General features: G+C 29.4%; 5 protein-coding genes and 1 non-coding gene across 10 annotated transcripts in view; 4 read left to right on the top strand and 2 right to left on the bottom strand.

The window, feature by feature from the left end:
- The window catches only part of LOC126856260 (uncharacterized), a 155,236-nt gene extending 149,217 nt beyond the window's left edge, over positions 1 to 6,019 (top strand). For 2 of the 3 annotated variants that reach the window (XM_050604634.1, XM_050604633.1), the window contains 6 exons: positions 571 to 726; positions 1,194 to 1,346; positions 3,695 to 3,959; positions 4,140 to 4,178; positions 4,469 to 4,876; positions 5,212 to 6,019. In XM_050604634.1, coding sequence (XP_050460591.1) covers positions 571 to 726; positions 1,194 to 1,346; positions 3,695 to 3,959; positions 4,140 to 4,178; positions 4,469 to 4,876; positions 5,212 to 5,625 — 1,435 coding nt within the window. In that variant the 3' untranslated portion in view covers positions 5,626 to 6,019. The remainder of the gene's footprint in view (positions 1 to 570; positions 727 to 1,193; positions 1,347 to 3,694; positions 3,960 to 4,139; positions 4,179 to 4,468; positions 4,877 to 5,211) is intronic. The other variant, XM_050604635.1, reaches the window with a different exon arrangement.
- Trnae-uuc (transfer RNA glutamic acid (anticodon UUC)) lies at positions 242 to 313 on the top strand. The gene has a single exon. It is a non-coding gene; the product is annotated as a tRNA-Glu (tRNA).
- A 224-nt stretch (positions 6,020 to 6,243) lies between the features above and the next one.
- Positions 6,244 to 8,212, bottom strand: LOC126856288 (replication factor C subunit 2). The gene is made up of 6 exons (XM_050604687.1): positions 8,025 to 8,212; positions 7,303 to 7,570; positions 6,980 to 7,228; positions 6,690 to 6,899; positions 6,493 to 6,606; positions 6,244 to 6,385 (listed from the first exon to the last, which is right to left on the bottom strand). The coding sequence occupies exons 1-6, from the start codon at positions 8,210 to 8,212 to the stop codon at positions 6,284 to 6,286; spliced, it is 1,131 nt and encodes a 376-aa protein (XP_050460644.1). The 3' UTR covers positions 6,244 to 6,283.
- A 199-nt stretch (positions 8,213 to 8,411) lies between these two features.
- Positions 8,412 to 10,699, bottom strand: LOC126856285 (glucose-fructose oxidoreductase domain-containing protein 2). The gene is made up of 2 exons (XM_050604685.1): positions 9,712 to 10,699; positions 8,412 to 9,395 (listed from the first exon to the last, which is right to left on the bottom strand). Exons 1-2 carry the CDS (start codon positions 10,217 to 10,219, stop codon positions 8,722 to 8,724), a joined length of 1,182 nt encoding a protein of 393 aa, XP_050460642.1. The 5' UTR covers positions 10,220 to 10,699; the 3' UTR covers positions 8,412 to 8,721.
- Positions 10,700 to 11,293: 594 nt separating this feature from the next.
- On the top strand, positions 11,294 to 16,755 carry LOC126856280 (phosphatidate cytidylyltransferase, photoreceptor-specific). The gene is made up of 10 exons (XM_050604679.1): positions 11,294 to 11,627; positions 12,280 to 12,404; positions 12,492 to 12,588; positions 12,700 to 12,876; positions 13,231 to 13,433; positions 13,599 to 13,755; positions 13,836 to 13,988; positions 14,059 to 14,190; positions 14,280 to 14,414; positions 14,561 to 16,755. The coding sequence occupies exons 1-10, from the start codon at positions 11,559 to 11,561 to the stop codon at positions 14,645 to 14,647; spliced, it is 1,335 nt and encodes a 444-aa protein (XP_050460636.1). The 5' UTR covers positions 11,294 to 11,558; the 3' UTR covers positions 14,648 to 16,755.
- Positions 16,756 to 18,001: 1,246 nt separating this feature from the next.
- LOC126856268 (male-specific lethal 3 homolog) lies at positions 18,002 to 21,772 on the top strand. Of its 3 annotated transcripts, none has more exons than XM_050604647.1 (10): positions 18,002 to 18,676; positions 18,750 to 18,818; positions 18,955 to 19,064; positions 19,165 to 19,348; positions 19,608 to 19,793; positions 20,032 to 20,339; positions 20,478 to 20,687; positions 20,902 to 21,071; positions 21,187 to 21,271; positions 21,373 to 21,772. In XM_050604647.1, the coding sequence occupies exons 1-10, from the start codon at positions 18,575 to 18,577 to the stop codon at positions 21,458 to 21,460; spliced, it is 1,512 nt and encodes a 503-aa protein (XP_050460604.1). In that variant the 5' UTR covers positions 18,002 to 18,574; the 3' UTR covers positions 21,461 to 21,772. The 3 variants fall into 3 exon arrangements, with proteins under 3 accessions (XP_050460604.1, XP_050460603.1, XP_050460602.1); XM_050604646.1 differs by having other exon boundaries at positions 18,005 to 18,676; positions 20,872 to 21,071; XM_050604645.1 differs by having other exon boundaries at positions 18,005 to 18,676; positions 20,869 to 21,071.
- The last annotated feature ends 69 nt before the right edge of the window (positions 21,773 to 21,841 follow it).

The following is a 21,841-nucleotide window of genomic DNA, read 5'->3' as shown; positions in this document are numbered from 1 at the left end:
AATTTAATAAGTTACGATTGTTAAGTGAAAATAATAATTTATGCACATATACACGCAAAAATTCAAAATGTTATTAATTATGATATATAAATAATTGAAAAAAAATTTATAATAGAAGTTGCCGGATATATTTTATTTCTGAAACAAAATTCATTATTAATGTAAAGTGTAAAGAAGAAAGTCTTTGATACAAACTAGACGATACAGTCTTGGAACTGTGTTAAAAGTACTGATCCCAAGATCCCATATGGTCTAGTGGCTAGGATACCTGGCTTTCACCCAGGAGGCTCGGGTTCGATTCCCGGTATGGGAAATTTCTTTTTGTTAAGAGAAGAGAAAACTTTATTTTTTTAAATTTAATAAATAAAAATTATTTATGCATAAAAACAGTTATTTTTTAATTTAATAAAAAAATTAATAAATTTATTTCAAATTTAAAAAATAAATTTTGCAAAATGCAAAATATTGAAATGAATAAATATGATTAAAATTATATTCTTTTCCTCTCTAACATTAGTTTTTATAATTTAAATACTTTAAATGTATATGTACGCAATTTTTTTTTTATAGTAATATCGATGTTCGAATACAACAAGCGGAATTGGAATACAGACTAGGTCGCGAGGAACTCGAACTGTTGACTCTTCACGAGGAGAGCAGAGCTCTTCAAACTGCTTTGGAATTGGCCGAAACTCAAGAAAAGCAAAAGAATGATACAATATTCAGGTATATATTTTCTATATTTTTATGTTAGTTAAGACTTTTTATAATGCTATGCTTTCTTTTGACGTAAACTCAACAAAACAATAAGAAACTTTTATCTGCCCTACTTACAAAGACAAACAAGAATTGATTAACGAGATAAGAAGATAAGAATATTTTTCAGCATATCAATTTATATTATATGATATATTTCAAATTATTTTACTTAACAAAAATTTAATTAGAATTATTCATCTTTTATCAGGAGAGTGTGCTTTTGTCATTAAATTTTAATAATTAAAACGAGTGTGTATATATTAAGACTTTATATATTATTTATTACATAGTATTATTTTTTTATATTATTTAAAGTTAATTTAGATTTAATAAAATTAAAAAAAGATTATTATAAAAAATCAGATAGTATGAGTTATTTTTTTACATTCTTTTTAACAAGAGACTTAAATTTACATCAATCACTTTGCTTGCAGCTGCATTTCCGGTTCGACGCAAGTTACGATCCACGCGGTAGAAGTCAGCGCGGATCCGAAAAGTCCTCGTTTTGGGGCCGGGCCAAGAGACGACGCAATCGGTCTCTACGTCGACTGGGCCGTAGAAGATTCCGGTCTTTGTAAGGGAGACAGGTTTGTATTGTTATACCGCACGGAATTGCGAGTCATCGAATAAACATCGTACGGCCGTGTTTCTTCCAGTTACAAGACGATCTGATGTAAAATATGTGCTAATTTTTCGTTCCTCGTGCGCACATTCAATTTATGTAAGGATATTCTTTCCGCGATTGTCCATTTATCTTATTCTGTTTGCTGCATTATAAATAATATATACGGTACATTTTCCAAGATCAGAATCGAATTTCAGAATCATATGTTTTGACAGATATGATCTATTTTACAATATTTATTTATTTATTTAATTTATAATTATAGAATTAGTTTCAAATATTTCATTTTAATTCTTAACTTGTCTGCTGTGATTTATTAAATCTCTTAACACTCTTATTTTCAATCCAAATAACGATGTTTAAAACTTTACATTGTGTCGTGCTACAAAATTATTCTGTAAAAATTATCTTTCTCAATAACATTATTTAATTTTGTAAGAATTTTTAAGAATCCTTAATTTTTCAACAGAAATATTTCAAAATATTTTTGTCTATAAATTATACAATAAATTATATTATAAATTATATAGTATATAACCATAATTTTCTATATTAGGCAATATAAACAGAATTTTATTGCATTAGACCAATTAATAATAAAAGCATAAAATAAAATTACATTTTTAAAAACTTTAAAAGAAAACATGCAATATATGAATTACAAAAATCGTTTCTTTCTATCAGAATGCATGTGCTTTTGAAGTTTAATTTAAAGCTTACAAAATCAATCTACATGTCGATAGCATCACCGATAAAACTTTCCTATCATAAATCGAATGTCGACCGTTTTGTTTTATTATTCTCCTTCTCAGAAAAATTACGACAACTCAAATGGGATACTTTTCCGCGCTCCTGTGGAAGAATCGCGGTGCACGTAACTGCGGGAGCGAAGTAACTATTCCATTCTGCGCGCTCTTTAATCACCGTCTAAAGAGCAAAAAAAAGATGCATTTCTGTCGACATCCTTCGTTTAATGTGCCGCTCTCGAAGTTTATGCTTCGGCACATCGCTTTCCGATGAAGCTGCCACTGTCAAATTTCGTAATCGCAATATATCGTAATTCGGAATTTTTAATTTGCAAATTTGCAATTAAATTAAAAACCATAATAAATTAAAAACCATATTATTTTCTGTAGAATATTTTCTGTAGAAATTGTCCATGCATTATTAATTGCTACAAAATTTTTAAAGGGAAGAATTACCTTTATAAATCGGAATTCGAGAAATTCTATTAATTCGAACATTGTTCTGTTAGTTTCGAAACGATGCAGGAAGGGTGTCGGAGGAATCATAGTATGTGTGCGACGATGGTAGTACTATAACGTAACGTGCGCGGTTATCGGGGAAGAACAATAAGGCAATCTTGACATTCGGTTCCCAACGGGTCGCTGTAGCGTGAAGCGTCACCGGAAGTTCGCCGTGTGCCCTCACTAATTGTACCCGCGACTTCACATGACCCCACCTTCCACTATTTTTACCCAGTATATTCACTCAAGGAGATTCACTATACCAAGCACGACCAGGACGTGCTTATACCTAGATCTTTTAAAAATACGCATGAAAATTAATGGGTTGTTGAACTTTTTGGTTCAGAGCGTTTATTTGAGAGGCGGAGTTGATTTTCGGGCAAGCTGATTTAAAATTTTATTAAAGTCGATTCAAAAATTGTAACATAAAATAAAATTTGATTTTGTTATTTATTTTTATATATAAAACTCGCGAAAAATCTTTTATTTTTGATTGTTTATATAATTCAGAAACTATAAACAATTAGTTTCTTTTTTAAGCGATAAATAAATTTTAATTAAAAAACGCTGACAAAGTACAAAGTTTTCATATAAAAAAAATATACAATACTTTAAAGCTTTCTTATAATTGGTATTATATATATAACTGCTTAAGTTTTTAATTTATAAAGCTCGTGTTGCTTCTCACGAAATAACTAACGATAACACGCATTATATACTTTGCTCGGCATAATTTTTCCCAGTTCCCACACATTATTATTCGCTATGCGTCATTAAGCCCAGTTCCGCGCATATAATTTCGCTTTATAATTTGATCATATAGAATATCGAATACAAAGCTGTAATCAGATATCACCCAACATTACAATTGTCCGAGCTCTATTCCGAGAGAGAATAATATTTCAAATAATTAATTCCTCATATTATGTAATATATTATATACATATATTTAATTATTTTTCATTAAGCGATATCTTTTTTTAACTTTAAAGAAAACTCTTTCAGCCAAATAAAATATGACTGCTTTACAATAATATAATTAAACGGTACACATTTTTTGCAGAATCTTGGAAGTAAATGGGAAACTAGTGGTAGGAGCGGGTAGGAGCGATTTGGCGCGGCTTCTAGCCGTTGCACCTGACGCTGCGCAAATTGTAGTTCTGCGAAAAGGCGAATCCCTGGCGGCATTGCGCACGTTACGCTCCGATAATCTCAGATTGACACACAGGATCGGTTATCTCGAGGAACAGGTCAGAGATCTCTTGGCGCCGAGCAGAACTGAGGTCCCCACCGAAGAGCCCTCGCCGAATCGTCAAGAGCATGTACAGGTAATTTGCTGGCGTGTTCCAGATAGTTTCTGTGAAATTAATCAGCGTCGAAATTTGGGATAAACTGTAATTGAATCCGTATCAATTAGCGGAGGTTTATTAAATTTTAATTGTACTTTGACACCGACATCAAAATTCTATTTTTATGTATTTATTATACAAATTATATTATGTTTATAGAAAGATTTTAAAAAATATCTCACAGAAGAAAAAAACTTGGTAAGTTAATATCGTAGCTATAATGAGTGAATATATGTAACTATCTTTAGAAAAGATTATATTATTATTATAATTTATAATTAATTAAAAAATATTAAAAAAAGATTCCTTTCATTTTCTATCGAAAATACTTAATATACGTCAATTTAATTATCAATTAAATACTTTAACAAGCTTGATAAATTTTTTAATAAAATGTTTACTAAGAACAAAGTTGCCTATTAAACCGAAATTAATGGCTAATAAATGTTAAACATAATGGTTTCATAAATTAAAATTCTGAATTGCAGGTTTTTCAAAAAGGCCCTCAAGTAACGGCGTTGGTGGCGAATCTACCTGGTCTCAACATGAGAAGTTGTACGGAACTACGGCAGAGTTTGCCGACTGTCAGAAGTAGACACAGTGATCATTCTAGACGTCTCACAGATTCTAGAAACCAGCGTGAGCTAGATTTCTCGTCCGACGGTGTTTCGAACGGTCATCACAAATCACGAAATAGGCAGAAACATCAAGGATTACAGCTGGCCAGATCAACGGCCAGCCTCGACTGTAAGCAGTCACTGACGCAGTCGCAGGTGCAACGACGAAGGTCACCGCGCGCCGAATCTGCTATGGAGCACTTGCATAAAAGTCGCAAGAGCATTTCACAATTGCAGTCTTTAGAGTTTGACTCCGAGCCGACTTACTATCGCTTACAGGTATATTTTGCATCATGTATAATGATGTATGTATGTAGCACTTGAAGAGTTCAATATAAAATTGAAGTTTTTTCTTAAAATTTAAAAATTCTTCAATTCGTTACATACTCTATTATCTACTATCAAATAATTGAATCCTGATTTCTAAATGCTAGTAATTGAATCTTGTTCATCTCCTTTCTATTGATACATTCAGTTGATAAACAAAAGAATTGATAAAGAGATGTTTAATGTATAAAATGTTCAATATAAAATCTTATTTTCACAGACTTACATGTATATTATTCGATATCTATATGGTATATCTATAAATATGTATAATATTCTCATTTTAGGATTCTCAGTCTCGCGTGTCAGAAAATTCAGAGGCATCGGTGGCATATGCTAGCTCCCAGGAAACAAAGATGCGCCCGGCACCGCCGAAGAAGCCGTTGCGACTCTCCCTGCATCGTGCAGCGAGTCTCCAGTCTGTGGAAAGCGCACCACCGATCACATCGCAGCACGACATGGCTCGAAAACCAACAAAGAGAAATCATCGCGGTGATCCACCGGTGGAGAAGAGCATATCTCGGCATCTCGAGGCGAACGGCGGGGATACGAATTCAAACTTGCAAGAGTCTCTCGTTAGTCCGCCTCAACCGCCTCCGAGAACACCCTCCAGAGCGGAATCGTGTCAAAGTGCACTGCGATGGCCTTCTCCAAAGCCGAGACCGCATTTGACATCCGTACCGATGGAAAAGTGGTGCTAAACATTACGAATCTGCATTTTTCGGACAGATAAAACAGAAGGAGAAAAGAAGGATAAGCAGAAATATTCTCTAAAGCGATAATTCTGAGGGCACATATCAAATTTATATAATAAATAATGCAGTTACTGTAATTATTCTATAACTGCATATTAATAATGAAGAAAAGATTGATTAATGCTGTGTGAAAATGAAATCTTATATAAAGTATGTTAAACGTTTTAACATTAAAATGCATGTTTATGACCTTTACTTTTAGCATCAATACTGTTACAGACTAAGAATGCATATATATTGGTTTGTAAGTTTTTTTTTTATATTTTTGTAAAATAGTAATAAGTTACTGTGCAAAAATAAATTTCCGTTTCTTAAAATTGCTTAAAATTGCTAGTCTTAGCACTACTTATGACAAAGTATTCAAGGAACTGTGTGTATCAATTTGTTATGCGATGTTATATGCAATGTATAACATATTTAGGCTGGATATTGGCTATAATATACATTCTACTTTGTAAGGATCCAAATAAAACAATGTTTCTAGAAAAATTATTTTGACACAATAAATTCCAAATTTGATAAAACTACAAAAAGAAGATTATATATACCGAAAAAAACATATAATAAAAGTACATAAATGTTTATTAAAAACAATAGAAAACAATTATTTCGATCCACATACGCGACAAAGTTTTGCCACGAGGCCGTGTAATTGTAACAAACTATTGATACCTTCCACTATTCCCATATGCGTTATTCCAATTTCCTATGTATGAATTGAAATTGATTGTTAAAATATTTTGTTAAAATTATATGTAAGATTAAAATAACTGTAATCGTTTAAAGAAAAAGATAATGATATATGCAATTTACCTTGACAAATTTCAGCTTCAATTTTTCATCCATAGCATGATTTTTACAAACTTTGAATACATTACTAATTATATCTTCCGCAGAATATCCCATTTTCCAGAAATGATCCATTACCTAGTAAATATAATTTATAAATGTAATACACAAGATATATATCTTTATACATATATTAATATCTTCAAATGTATATATTTTACCGAGCATGCTTTAGAAACATCTCCTTTTATGCAATCATCCAGCATCTCTTTGACAATTAAAGGATGAGGTTCGTCGCACACTTTAAATACATTTTCGCCATTGACATGATTGAATCCATTATATGTAGATTGTAAATTATTCAAGGCTTGCCTCATGTCACCTTGAGCTGTAAACACTATTGCTTCCATACCATCATCTGTGTAGGAAATCTACAAATGGTAAAGAAAAAGTAAATAATTTTATAAACCAACTTTAAGTCACTTATCATCGTCTGTAATATTTTAATTACATTTTCTTTCTCGCAGACTTGGAGAACTTTTGCTAAGATTTGGGCATCTGTTAATTTTCCATATCGTAACATGGCACATCGTGATTGTATAGGTTCAATAATCTCCTCTGTATTATTACATGCAAGAGCAAATCTGGTTGTATGACTATAAATTTCCATTGTACGACGCAATGCCTGCTGCGCGCCATCAGTCATACTATCTGCTTCGTCCAAAATAATAATCTTATGCTTTCCTTTAGGAAGATTTACCTGCAATGTGCAATTAAAACAATCATAAAAATATATATTTTTTTAAATGTGTCACATAATATTCTATATATTACCTTTTTCTGTGCAAACATTTTGATTTTATTCCTAACTACATCTATTCCTCTTTCATTTGAAGCATTTAATTCAAGTACAGCTTCTTTAAATGCTGGTCCCAATAAAATACGTGCCAAACACAAAATTGTAGTAGTTTTACCGACTCCAGGTGGACCAGCAATAATAATATTTGGAGTATTTCCATGTTGAGCAAAAACAGCTAATCTGGATACAGTGTCTTCATTTCCAACAATGTCAGAGAATACTTGTGGCCGATATTTTTCGATCCTATATACCAATAAATAATAATGATATAATATTTTTGTATGATCCAAAACACAAAATGAGATTTTTATATAATCAATTAATATTATATTATTATAAATATTGCTACTTCTTTTCGTAATTTTGCAAAAAGTAGTCAATATATATTCTATGTACTTTTCAGTAAATGATGCTGTAAACATTAATAATGCGCACCAACAGCAAGATTATTATGTCACACACATATTTCCTTGAATATACATATATATAAATTAAATATTCTATAAGATTGATTAAACAAGTTAATATCCGAGGATCTATTGTATTCCACGTTTATTACTTTTTTAAATCTAAATGTCTATGTGTTTTGTCCAGAGTTATATAGTCTAGTCAAAGATTAAAGATAACCTAAATTTTCACAGTAATATACAATAATTATACTAGAAATAAATCTTTTTTTCACGATAATGAAACATACCATGGTAAATTTGGAGATTTATTGTCTTTCTCTTTAATTTTCGCATCGCTGTTACTTGTAGATGGTAAAATCTCAGTCTCCATAGCTTCATCAACAGCATCATCCCCTGCCATCTTTGAATTTACGCCGGCTACGCGCGCAACATGGAAAAAATTTAAAGCAGTGCAGCCAACGCGCATTATAATCATAAAATAAGAAAAATAATTGAAAGGAAACTAACAATAAGCCGAACAACACAACATAGGTAACCAATCTAATTGGCTACATCATATCATCGATACAATTTCCAATAAAATTATCAAAAATAGATTTATATAAATTTTATAATTATTGAATAGCTACACTATAAATCAAAATTATTACATTATGAAATTATATATAATAAATATCCGACATTTAAATTAATATATTTAACATTTTATATAAGCACAACCACAGTATTTATCAACACAAATACTTTCATGTATATCTATATATGTACAATAGACAACCATATATGTATATTAATGATTTTTTTTTTGCAGAAATAAATGACATTATTACCTAGCTAATCATAACATGATAGAAAAATAAAAGTTGATGTGATGTAGCTGCCTTAAATATTATTTTATGCAATTGATTTATCAATATAGTCTTTAAAATATATACCATAGCAGATCTTTTAATTAGTAAACATAAATTTTAGCAAATCAGTCTTTTATATCGAAATAGCTGTAGCTCTGACAGCAGCGCTCAATAAAGGATTTGGATCTGGTTCTTCTGTCAAGATGTTAACTTTGGCCCATTCACGCTGTTTATTACTTTGTCGTAGTGCATCAATAACTGCTTGCACATACAGACCATCTTCAAATGTAGAAGCAGAAAATACTGGCTCTTTAATCCAACCTCTTTTATCTTCCACAGATTGGAAGGCTTCTCTTAATGCCGCGATCATTTTTCGAAGTCCTTTGATATAAGGCCTTGGAATAGAGTCAGCAATTGGCAATGATATCCCTTGTAAATCTTCCGTATCACGATACAAGATCTCCTCTTGTCCATTGCGACATCCATATAAATCTCCGCCACGCACAACCAAATGATTTCCACCGCCACATATCAATACTTCTTGGGAAAGCTGACCTTGCAAGTGATTACTCAGAGTAGCTGTTACTAAGGTACCATTGCTTAACTCCATTTGAAAACTGCAGAAATCCGGCGATGTGATATGCCTGATCCCATTAATGTATTTGGTTGTTTGAGTAAATGTTCTGACAACAGCATGCACTTTTGAAGCTCGTTGACCCATTAAATGAAAGATCAAATCAATAACATGACTGCCCACTAATGCCAAGATTCCTCCACCCATTGTATCATCACATAGCCAATCATATCCTTAAAAAATTATACAAATATGTCTGATTAAAGTAAATATTGTTTCAATATATAATTTATGTGAAAACATTTTTCTGATTCAGCAAATACATAGAAAATATAAAGAAAATATTTTGCAACTAAAGTATTATTTAAATTACATCATACTATATAGAAAAAGAAGAGAAATATTGATCATTTTTATAAAATATTTTATCTTAAGTTCAATTTTTAAATTTTTCAGTTTCAATTCTTTCTTTCTTTGATAAAATCTGCATGATTCTAAAATCTTTATAAAATCTACAAATATAAAAATTTGTATTATTTTCATACGTACCTTTGTGTAATAAACTTCCCATATGTATTCTTACTTCTATAACTGTTACAGGTCCAGCCAAATATCCATCTTCTAGTGCCTTCTTCATATGTACAAAGGCAGGCAAAAATCTTAAACTGTGATTAACTATGCTGATCAGCGAGGGATAATATTGTGCAGCTCGTACCATTTTCAAGGCCTCTCTTTGGCTCAAGCCTGCTGGTTTATCGCATACAACATGTTTCCCTATACCTAGGGCTTTAACAGCTATTTGTGAATGCAAGCTCGGCGAGCACATGATAAAGATCAGATCTACATCCTTCCTTAAAAGAACATCGTCTATGCGACTGGTATGAAATGGTATTTCGAGGTCGATTGCCACTTTCGAAGCTTCTGCCACTGTGCGACCCCATATAGCTTCAATCCTGAAGCCCTTTTCTCTCAAAAAAGGTATAATGATCCTAACGATACTTCCTGTGCCAAACACTCCGATGCCAGGTAATGTCATTTCGAATGTATGAAGGTACATATAATTCTCCTCTTTTTCTATAACCCAAATTTAACCTGTAGCACAATACAATTACAGTTCGTTTTTCTTTGTTTCTCTCTCTCTGTCGACGAGTAATAGAGACGTTTTATTGATAATTTATTTCTAATTTTGCTAGCATATCTTCAGCCACTCTTTTCATTTTTGAGGCTAAAGTCTAACGATGTAAACTGCTATTTATGACATATTATACACACACACACACATATTATATATATATATATATATATGTATGACAGCAGCTAATGGGCCACTGACCATTGACATTGACCACAGAGAATTGACAAATCTATTGGCGCGATTCATTGATCCAATTCACAAACAAACATACTTTAAGCTAATTAATACACACAGATGTATATATTAATGGGCACTATTGATTTTTTTAATACTCTTTTTATATTTTAGTCGTGCCTCTTCTTGCATTATAAATATATGTTTATATATGTGTGTCTATATGTCTATAAATCTCATATATATAACATTTCATGAATCATTTAATTGCGCTTATCGTTCTTTCGTGATAGTCTCGTGTACATACTCTCATACACTCATATATTTACTAATTCTGATAATATGTTTTATGTCATTATTTCCTTCGTACATAATTCTTATCAATTTTAACATATGAAGATAATAAAGTACAGTTGATCTTGAACATGAATTATCGCGTATTATTCATTCATTCATTCATATTTCTGTCTTAAAAATCATAAATTTTACACGATGTTGCAAATTTTGTCAACGATTTAAATTCTCTCCGGCCTTGCATAACAATATACATATAAATAATATATACAAATAATCAATGACATTCTTGATATAATTAAACAATTTTTCTACGCATTATGCGAATTTGTCCGGACAGACGATTGATCATTGTTACGTTATTCAGTAAAAAATCGCGAATATAAAGTGGGATAATAAATAAAAACTGACATTCGAGACTCGAAATTATTAGTTTATGCATCTAGATATATTCTTATATCGATGACACTGTACTATTACATTGATTAACCGAAAGGCACCGAACGCGGCCGAACATTGACGAGTGACTATCCCGACTATCTCCAATATCTCCGCTTTTAATCCGCTGTTCGCCTCGCGCGAGTGTAGTGTGTGCGTGCTCACTGCATCCGGGATCCTTTAAGTATACCTTCAATTTCAATTTCTTAAAATATGTAAATAAACGTAGCGGTCGAGCGCTACAAATCGGCGCGAAGTGTCGATCTTCAATTCCTTCCCGCTCATTCGATTCGTCATCACGATTTTCTCGTCGCGATAAAAAAAAATCGCGTATTTATTAACCGACACGAGCGATATGTCGGAGGTACGCAAAAGAACGATCGGCGATGCGTCGGCAACGACGCGGGACGTTAGCGACGATCAGGTAAGAAACGAATGCAATATCCTTGCGATTTCATGGTATCGAGAATGTTCAATCATTTAATGGATTGTTTATCGTTTACGCGATTCCGAGAATTATCGATCTGCGCGTTGGCGCGTTAGGTGATTCGACGATGAGTATTTGACAGCTACCGATGCTCGTGTAGGATGTGTCTATCCGTACACTATTTTTGAAGTCGCTTTGTGTGCACAGCGCAACATATATATATATATATATATATATATATATATGATATGCCGCGTATGTGTGCATAAATGTATGTAATACATACGCGCGTGCACAAATAATAATAATGCGTCTTCTGTCACACGCATTTCATTGTTCCTACTTTTCCACTCGATTTGCAAACGTGATGCTTACTCGACACTTTTTAATTAAAAGATATTATACATGTATTCTTGTTCGTTAAGATAATTTAATTAAGATCGTTTATATATAAATTCTATATATATATATACATATGATTTGCAGTTTAATGCAATCCAACAAGAATTGTGTTTTATTAAATACTTAGTACTATTGAATATTTATTAACATATAATATCATAAAACAAAGTTAATGCTATATCTGTTTTAATTATTCCTTTCTAAAGTGATATTATTTATAATATTTTTGAAACATATTTTCTCTCAGAAAGAAGATGTTGAATCTGAAGATGATGCAAAATTGGAGGTAGAAGAATTAGCAAAGACTTTGCCTCAAGGAACTGATCATACTCCACATATTTTAAGTTCTGTTCTTTCTGGTCTTCCAGATCGGTAAAATACATATATTATTTTTCATTTACAATAAACTATTTCAATTCTTCATGAATAAATTATTCTAATGATTGCTTTCTCTTGCAGTTGGCGGAATTGGATAATTAGAACTATTTTCACTTGGTTTATGATAGCTGGATTTTGTCTTATTATTTATGGAGGTCCATTAGCATTGATGATTACAGTAAGTTTTTTTTAAATGTACAATTAAGCAAAATAAAATCTTTACACACACAAATATATATATATATATATTTTTTTTTTTTCTATTTAATGTTATAATTAATTGTTATAGACGTTGATTGTGCAAGTGAAATGCTTTGAAGAAATTATTAATATTGGATACGCTGTATATAGAATTCATGGTCTACCATGGTTCAGATCTTTATCATGGTATTTTTTGATAACTTCCAATTACTTTTTTTATGGAGAGAATTTAATGGATTATTTTGCAGTGGTGATTAATCGAACTGTAAGTGTGTATTACTTTTTCTTTAACTTTGAATCATATAATTTATATAAAAAATACAGATGTTCCTACAAAATTCTGCTACTATACTGCTTGCTTCATGTAGTATTTTAAAGATCATTTGTAGAACATTATATATTATGAATATTAATTTAAATCAATACCAAAACCTTGATAAAGCTTTATAGCAATAGTTTTATTATGGCTTCAACATTGTGTGGGGCTTCCCTGTTAAAGTTATCTAACACAGAGAAATAACAAAATAACGGAAAAATAATAAGAACAATGTTATATCAAAAAATTAATACATTATATATAATGCAAATATAATATATATGATTTTTTTATTGTCTTTAGGGATATCTACGCGTACTTGTTACATACCATCGATTTATTTCCTTCTGTCTTTACATTGTTGGTTTTGTATGGTTTGTACTATCACTCGTGAAAAAATATTATATGAAGCAATTCTCTCTGTTTGCTTGGACACATGTTGCATTACTTATTGTTGTGACACAGAGCTATCTTATTATTCAAAATATATTTGAGGGATTGATATGGTATGTATTTACTTTATTTATCAGACTTATTACTACAATATATATGTATATATAAATTTTTTATATATATATATATATATATATATATATATATATATATATATGTAATTGTATTTTATTATATGTTATAATGTACTTTATCAATTATATTACAATTGTTTTTAGGTTTATTGTCCCTGTTAGTATGATTGTGATAAATGATGTGATGGCATATATGTTTGGCTTCTTTTTTGGACGAACACCATTAATAAAATTATCTCCAAAAAAAACTTGGGAAGGCTTTATTGGAGGTGGTATCTCGACTGTCATACTTGGATTAATGGTAACATATTTTTCATACAAATAGTAAATAAAATCTAAGTATAGTTATTATATACGAATATGACATATTGCTGTTTTTAGATGTCTTATGTCATGTGCCAGTATCGTTATTTTGTTTGTCCTATCGAATACAGTGAAGCTTTAGGAAGAATGACTATGGATTGCGAACCATCAAGTTTATTCCAACCGCAAGAGTATACATTGCCAAGCAGTCTTCAAGTAATATCAAGAATGGTAATATATTTTTATCTGAAGAATACTTCAAACATATGATATATGAATATTCAATTATCTTTCAATGCAGTTCAACGGAAAGTCCACTTTGACATTATATCCATTCCTTCTGCATTCGTTATCAATGTCAGTATTCAGCTCTGTAATTGGGCCATTTGGAGGATTCTTTGCTAGTGGATTTAAACGGGCGTTTAAAATTAAGGTATTTTAATTTCATCAAAACTTTATCAAAACTTGCTTATGTATGGTATCTCATTTAGACAATTATTGATTTTGATAATGGTTTTATAGGATTTCGGTGATGTAATTCCTGGTCATGGTGGAATAATGGACAGATTTGATTGTCAGTATTTAATGGCAACATTTGTGAACGTCTATATTTCTTCATTTATTCATACTGCATCACCTCAGAAATTATTGCAGCAGGTAAAATAACAACAAAGTTTATTTTATATTAATATTTTCTCAATATTAATTTTTTTCTTTTTTATATCTTATTATATATTAATGTATAACAACATGTAACAATGAGTAAAATTAATTTTTTAAAGCATATGTACTTCCTGATTTAGGTTTACAGTTTGAAACCAGAGCAACAGATGCAACTTTTCCAAACACTAAAAGATTCATTGGCGAATAGGGGTATGCTAACTAATTAATATTTTAAGTTAAAAATGTATTTAATGGCAAAACTGCTGCAGGGATTATTTTTATCTATTAAAAAAATGTTAGAAAAGATTCTCCAACATCTTTTCTAATATTTAACAAAATATTATATGCAATGACAATGCAAACACAGTATCAAATAATTACAATAATTTGTTAAACTATAATAATTGAAGTTTATTTTGTAATTATAGACAAATAAGAATAATATATCACAATATGGTAAGCCTGTCTAATTGAAATCAATATAGCCAGGGATGAGAGGTAATATATATTTTTCCCTTATCTCATTTTTTATCAAAAATGAAGTTGATGCATTTTGATATATTAAGAAAGGAGCCTTTTTCTATTACATTTGATCTTCCTTGGAATTTAATATTATTAAGAGTCATTTGTTTATAGCAGAACATGAGATGCACAAATACTTAAATAAGTTAAAATTGCACGATGTGTAAACTTAATTAATTCTGGCTTATAGTAATCAGTTGGATAGGTTTATCATAATTTTAATTGTATTTTTCGTGCATTCCACAGATAATTAAATTTTTGTCAAATGCAGTGGTTTATATTAAACTATGGCATTATTGGAAATATGACTAATATGTTTATCTAAAAAAATTGAACCAAAGAAAATCGCACAGTAAAAAAATTCTGTTGTACACAGCAGCATTTCTATAAAATTTCTATCTAATTTTCTAAAACATCTGCTTATCGCTATTGATTATTACAAGATGATAATTAAGAATGCTATTATGTACTCTGCTTAAATCAGATATCTTCACTTGTAATAAGCAGATCTCAACATAATTTATATTTGTAATTGTGCATTTAAAATTTGATATAATAGAAACGAATCTCGTTTATATATATGCATACATTTTTTTTTTTAGCTAGAGCTGACATATAAAAATATTAACAATTTTTTGTTTTAATTAAATGTATCCTTTTTAAAATTTTAATGTTTATTGCTATGTGTAAAAAGAAATTCGACACTAACATAATTTGTATGTTGTATATAGATAGTATTGTTGATGTTATTAGGTAAACGGTTCTATTTAGAAGTTTAGTATTATGCTTTCTTCTCTTCTTGTATTAGATATAGCATTCAAAATTAATTTAGGGACAAGAAAATAAAAACTAATTGTTACATCTTGTTATTTGAATTCGCAAATTTATCTTGCCTGTTATTATCATTGAAACATTAATACAGATACCTAAAAACGAGACAGATAATAGTATTGACTGTTGCATTCAAAATAAGATCTCAAAAGTTTTCTGCCTCAAACATAAATACAAGTATTTGCATAGCCCAAAGTCTATATAAATGCAACATGTCTTGCCAATCCGTAAGAATGAATGGTATTTATGAATTGTTGTATTGACTGCATAAATCATTTAGTTATTGTTTTCGTAATTGTATAGTACTTATGTTGTAAACATAATGCTAAACTTCACAATATTGAGTTATATGATATTTTATATATATACATATATGTATAATAATCAGCATATATATATATAGAGAGAAAGATTATATATAAATGATTATTCAGACAGAATCAATCTACGTCTATTAATCATCTTTTTTCCACTAGCTGGAAAATAAAATAAAAAACTAATGAAAATAGATTTTTGTGTCTGCCATATTTGTGTTAGTATGGTGAACATACAAATCTTTATGGTGTATAATTGATAAAGATATGGTCAGGCTACCATAATTAAATATTCTACCTTGTCATGCAATACATGAAAAAATACAAAGAGATATTGATTGAGAAATGGTCTTAAGAAAGAATGTTTTTGATGGATGTTGAAATTATTTTACTATGCATCAAAAATTAATTTTAATATTATCCATAATTGTGCCAATCATGTTTAAGAGAAAAAGAGATAAGTATTCTTACATAAATTATATGTACTGAATTGATATGGCACAATTTAAAGTAGCTTTCTGTGATTTAATTATTATAAATTATTATAAGTATGTTTTGTATTGCTGAAATACACTTGCGGATCTCTAAATATAATTCTTTGCTAGGAATAGCGCGCATTCAATAAATTTGTAATTTATTTGTAATGTAATTAAATAATTTTTAATTTATTTGCATTAATTTCTAACACCTTGTATTTCAATTTTCAATTTTTGTTTCATTATTACAATTGTTGTGCAATGATGACATTTTGTAGTGTCATTTCTTCCCTTTGCTCGCTATTCGAAGCTTTTATTCTATTGATGTAAAAAAAGTATGTTCTAAAAAGAATACGTAATGTTGCTTATTAAAAAATGAGTTTATAATTTTTTTATTTTTAGATGTTTATAACATTTCTGTATAGTAAGAATTTATATTAGACTTTAGAAATGATCAGAGAAATAATAATAGATGAGTGGATTATATATATATATATATATATATATATATATATATATTATGTGTGTGTGTATTATGTTATTTATAGAAAATATATTTATAAAAATATATGTAATATATATATATATATATATATATATATATATATATATATATATATATATATGTGTGTGTGTGTGTGTATTGCATACATATACTTGTATAGATGAACCTTATGTGAAAAAATATGTTATAAAATATGACATAAAATTTTGAATTCAAAGAGATTAACTTAAATTTTAATATATGATAATATATTTATGTAGCAATAAAAAATAAATTCTTGAGAAATTAATACGTGTATATACTATTACGAATGTAGTTTATTACATATTTTATATTCCATATGTTAAACATAAAATTATTTAATTTCTCTATATTTATTGCAGTGTCGAAATTTCTCTATATAAAACTTATTAAAATCGAGTTTTCCTCTTGGTTTATTTTTTTTTATTTAAAAATTTTTTATAATTCCCATACAATCAATTTATGAGAAAACGTGTGAAAGATAGAAGATACATATGTCGCCATGCATATTCGAAATCTCTCGTGATCATATGGCAAATATAAATAATGAGAGACTAATGCGAGATGAAGAAAAAAATACATTTTAATTTAGAGGAAAACAGCTGTTTAATAATAAAGAAGCTTGAATAGAATATTTATATCTTTTGTCCATAATTATATTTATATACATACATTCGAACTGTTTTGCATACTCCAGGTAAAAAAATTAATTAGAATCTATCCGGTCTGTCGTCTGACAGACCCCAAATCATGGAAAGCCTACTTGAGTTCGAAAATCCTCTCCATAGGATAAAGTAACCTTAAATTAACCAATCAGGATAAAGAATTTTTTGTTCTTCTCGTTCTCATTAGTCGATTCAAAACTTTCTTTCTATTTTACGTGAATTTTTCGAATGTATATCTTTTAACATCTATATGTCCGTCCTTTTCTTCTATCTTCAATCCGAAGCGCCAAACTCACACATACATCTGTTTTCGCTTGGTGCGATTTACCCTCTCTTCTTCATTGCGTGTGTGTGTGTGTGTGTGTGCGCGCTGCGTTCGGAGGGATCGGGGGTGCGCATCGGCGTTCAGGGGAATCGGTGGTTCGGGTTCGGGGTTCGCGTTTACTAGCCCGGATCTACCTACCCTACATATGCTCCCTTAAGAGAGTCTCTATTCTGACATCACTGACTGGGCTACGTTAAAAAAATATTTTTATCGTTTTGACAATAGATTATATAAATAATAATATAAAACCAAACTAAGTAGATTACGAAAGTCAGAGTTGGGTTATGCTTTGGAATTTAATATAAATACTACATTTATGTTTAACTTTTTGACTTGACTGATTTTTTCTTTTTTTTTTTTTGTTTTTCCCTTCGGATGAAGGGAATTTGATGTACCTTCAATCTCTAACTTGACTGATCAAGTTACATAGGTTATGTTAGTGATCTCCGAATTTTTTTCAAATATTTGTGTGTTATATTCTGGTAAATATTTACAATGGTGTCAACACGAGGACCGAAATTTAAATTTTGTGATGGAGAAAAAGTCTTATGCTACGAACCAGATCCTACAAAAGCAAAAGTATTATATGATTCGAAGGTAGTATATATTGATATTTATATTTGCATTTAATTTAAAAACAATAAATACAAATAATGTCATAAATTTGCAGGTACTTGATGTTATTGTAAATAAAGATCAAAGAGGAAGAAAAGCTGTTGAATATCTCATACATTTTCAAGTGAGTTATAAAAAATTTAATAACTGCTATAAGAATAAGAATATAGTTATAGAAATCATATTAAAATTGATAAAAATATTTTTTAAAAATATGTGAATAAATATAATTTATTATTATCATTATTATTATTATATAGGGTTGGAATTCATCTTGGGATCGTTGTGTGACAGAAGAATATGTGCTTAAAGATACAGAAGAAAATCGTCAACTTCAACGCGATTTAGCACAAAAAGCACAGCTTCAACTGTATGTATTTTTGAAGTTAATCTAATATTATATGGAAAAGAAAGTTAAAGATTAGAAAAAAATAAAATTTATTATTATATTATCTATTTTAATAAAACAGTGGTGCTTATTTATATCGTCGTGAACGCAAGAAAAGAAGTCATAAAATGTCAGAACGTTTAGCTGAAACAGAACATCAAGAATCTCGTCGGAGAGCAAGAAGCGGTGGCAGTCGTGCTACATCAGCTACTACTGGATCTTCAGAAGATGGTAGTTCAGGGCAGCATGCTGATTATGATACAGAGGTATATATTTCATTTTTAAATCACATCATGAAGAATCAAGATTATAATAAAGATATATATAAATATCTCTGATGTTTTAAAAAAGCTGTTCTTATTAGACACATTGGACAATATGCTCTGATTATCTTGACATTGTTTGCTTTAATAATCGTCAACAATAATTATTTGAATTGTACAATGTAATTAATCTAAATATTTATATACTCTTTAATAGTGAGTAAAGCAAAGTTTAAAGATAAGAATTGCATATATAATTTAGGAAGCAAATACAGAAGAAGATACAGAGAGTAGCTCTGATTATATGGGTGAAACAAGTGACGATGAAGACAGTGGTGGAGGTAGCCAATCTGGAGTCAGTATTAAGCCAGGAATTGATATTAATATAGGTAGTACATTAAAACGGATTTTAGAACAGGATCATGATCTAATAACAAATAAAAACAAGGTATTTTTTATTGTATTATATTATATATAATTTGTTAACAATAATATAAATTATAATACATCTCTTATATACACACATATGTAGACATCATTTGTTTAGATTTTATTTAATTTGTATTTTTAATTGAAAATTTAGAGAAAAATCTTTATTTTTTAATAAAATTTCGGCTTATACATAATACTATAACTTTGTCTTTTCACAAAAGATAAAGCATAAACATCATTAATGTTTATTTTAGCTTGTAGTTCTTCCTGCACAACCTACTGTGATAAATATTTTGGAATCCTGGGTGCAACATTTTACTACAACTCAATTGACAAATATTCCAGAAAAACCTCAGCGGAATAAAACAAATAATACAATAGACAAAACAGTAAATGAAGTAAATATATGCAGAGAAACTGCAGATGGTTTACGCATATATTTTGATGTCACATTACCTCATCTTCTCCTGTATAGGCAAGAAAAGGAGCAATATTGTTCCCTAAAATCTTCTTTATCATGTAATGAGCAAGCAAATATTATTACAAAAGAAGAACCAATTGAGTAAATATATATTGTATTTTTTCTTCAAAATAATGTTAATTAAAATTTTGATTAATATTTAATTTAAATTTTAAATTAAGAATTCAATAAATAAGATTATTGTTTGAATTAATAAAAAGATATCTCCATCATTGTAAGAAATCTGGAAACGTCAAGAGAAGAATTTGAGGATGCAGAATATGCTCATTTACCCCCTTTTCAAGAACATGATTCAGAGATGGACAATACATCTAAACCATCAAACAATTCTAAGCGTAGATTGCGATCGTGTCGTGTAAGTTCAGTTGATGAAAACCGGCAATTAAGATCGTATGACGAAGGAAAACAAGATGGTGGTAATTTATCGAGGTAATAAAGTGTTACTTTAATTTTATAAATTACATTGTTTACTTTTGCACAACTCCTTTTTTTGTGAATGTCTCTTTTATTAAAAATTGTTATTCTTGCATGTAATGTAATGGAAATGTTCTTATTTTTTTCTGCTTTTTTAATGCTAGATATAATGTTTTTATGATTATTTTTGTTTTAGTAGCATAGCAAGTACAAGTTCCCGTTGTTCTAGCCCACGAGGTGTAACACTAAGAATGCCGCCTGTTGTTACATCTGCTCAAGTAAATGCTTTACTTCAACAAGCAAATAAATGGAGATTAATGCCCCAAACTTTGAAACAAGGTGAAAATTCAACAAATCCATCTACTTATTATGGTGCCATTCATTTAACTAGATTATTTGGTAAGTTGTCTTTTATTTTATGAGAGCATATATATGTATATGTTTATGTAAAGCATTGCACATTATAAAAACTTACATATTTAAAAAATAATTACATGTTTATTTTTAATTTCAGTTAAATTACCTGAATTATTGAAATCTACAGATATGCCAAGTAAAAAATTGAAAGTACTCCTAAAATATTTGGATATGTTTCTAAGGTATGTAGTAAAATAAAATGATCAATGATCAATGATCAATGATCAATGATCAATGAATTTTACATACCACATCAAAAAATAATAATATAATATACATTTAGCTATCTGGAGATGCATAGAGAATGGTTTGGAGAACAATTTTATATGCAAGCGGAAAATCGAGCAGTACCACAAATGAGTAATGCTTAATAATATATAACATTTAACAATACATTGCTTTCCTTAATCTAAAATATGATTAAATATATAATAATATACTTAATAATATTATGTAAAAGTATTTTTATGGAACATAGAAACAAAAATACAAGAAGAATCTTTTTTATAATTATTTTTTTTATATGTAAACTTTGATTAACACAATCTATTTTAACATAAAATGTATATATAATATATAAGATATAAATGTATATATAATATATATAATATGTAAGATATCGAGATTTTATAAATAAATAAAGACACAAGAATTAAATATAAAATTTAAAACTAGCAAATCGACTATTCACAATCGAACATTTTCACAACATAGTTAAGAATATTTAACTGTGATTGATCGATTTGCTTAGT

This window comes from Cataglyphis hispanica, chromosome 18 (assembly GCF_021464435.1).
Source record: "Cataglyphis hispanica isolate Lineage 1 chromosome 18, ULB_Chis1_1.0, whole genome shotgun sequence".
Classification (NCBI taxonomy): Eukaryota; Metazoa; Arthropoda; class Insecta; order Hymenoptera; family Formicidae; genus Cataglyphis; species Cataglyphis hispanica.
Note: the sequence above shows the minus strand (reverse complement) of the source record. Positions and strands in the feature narration are given on the sequence as shown.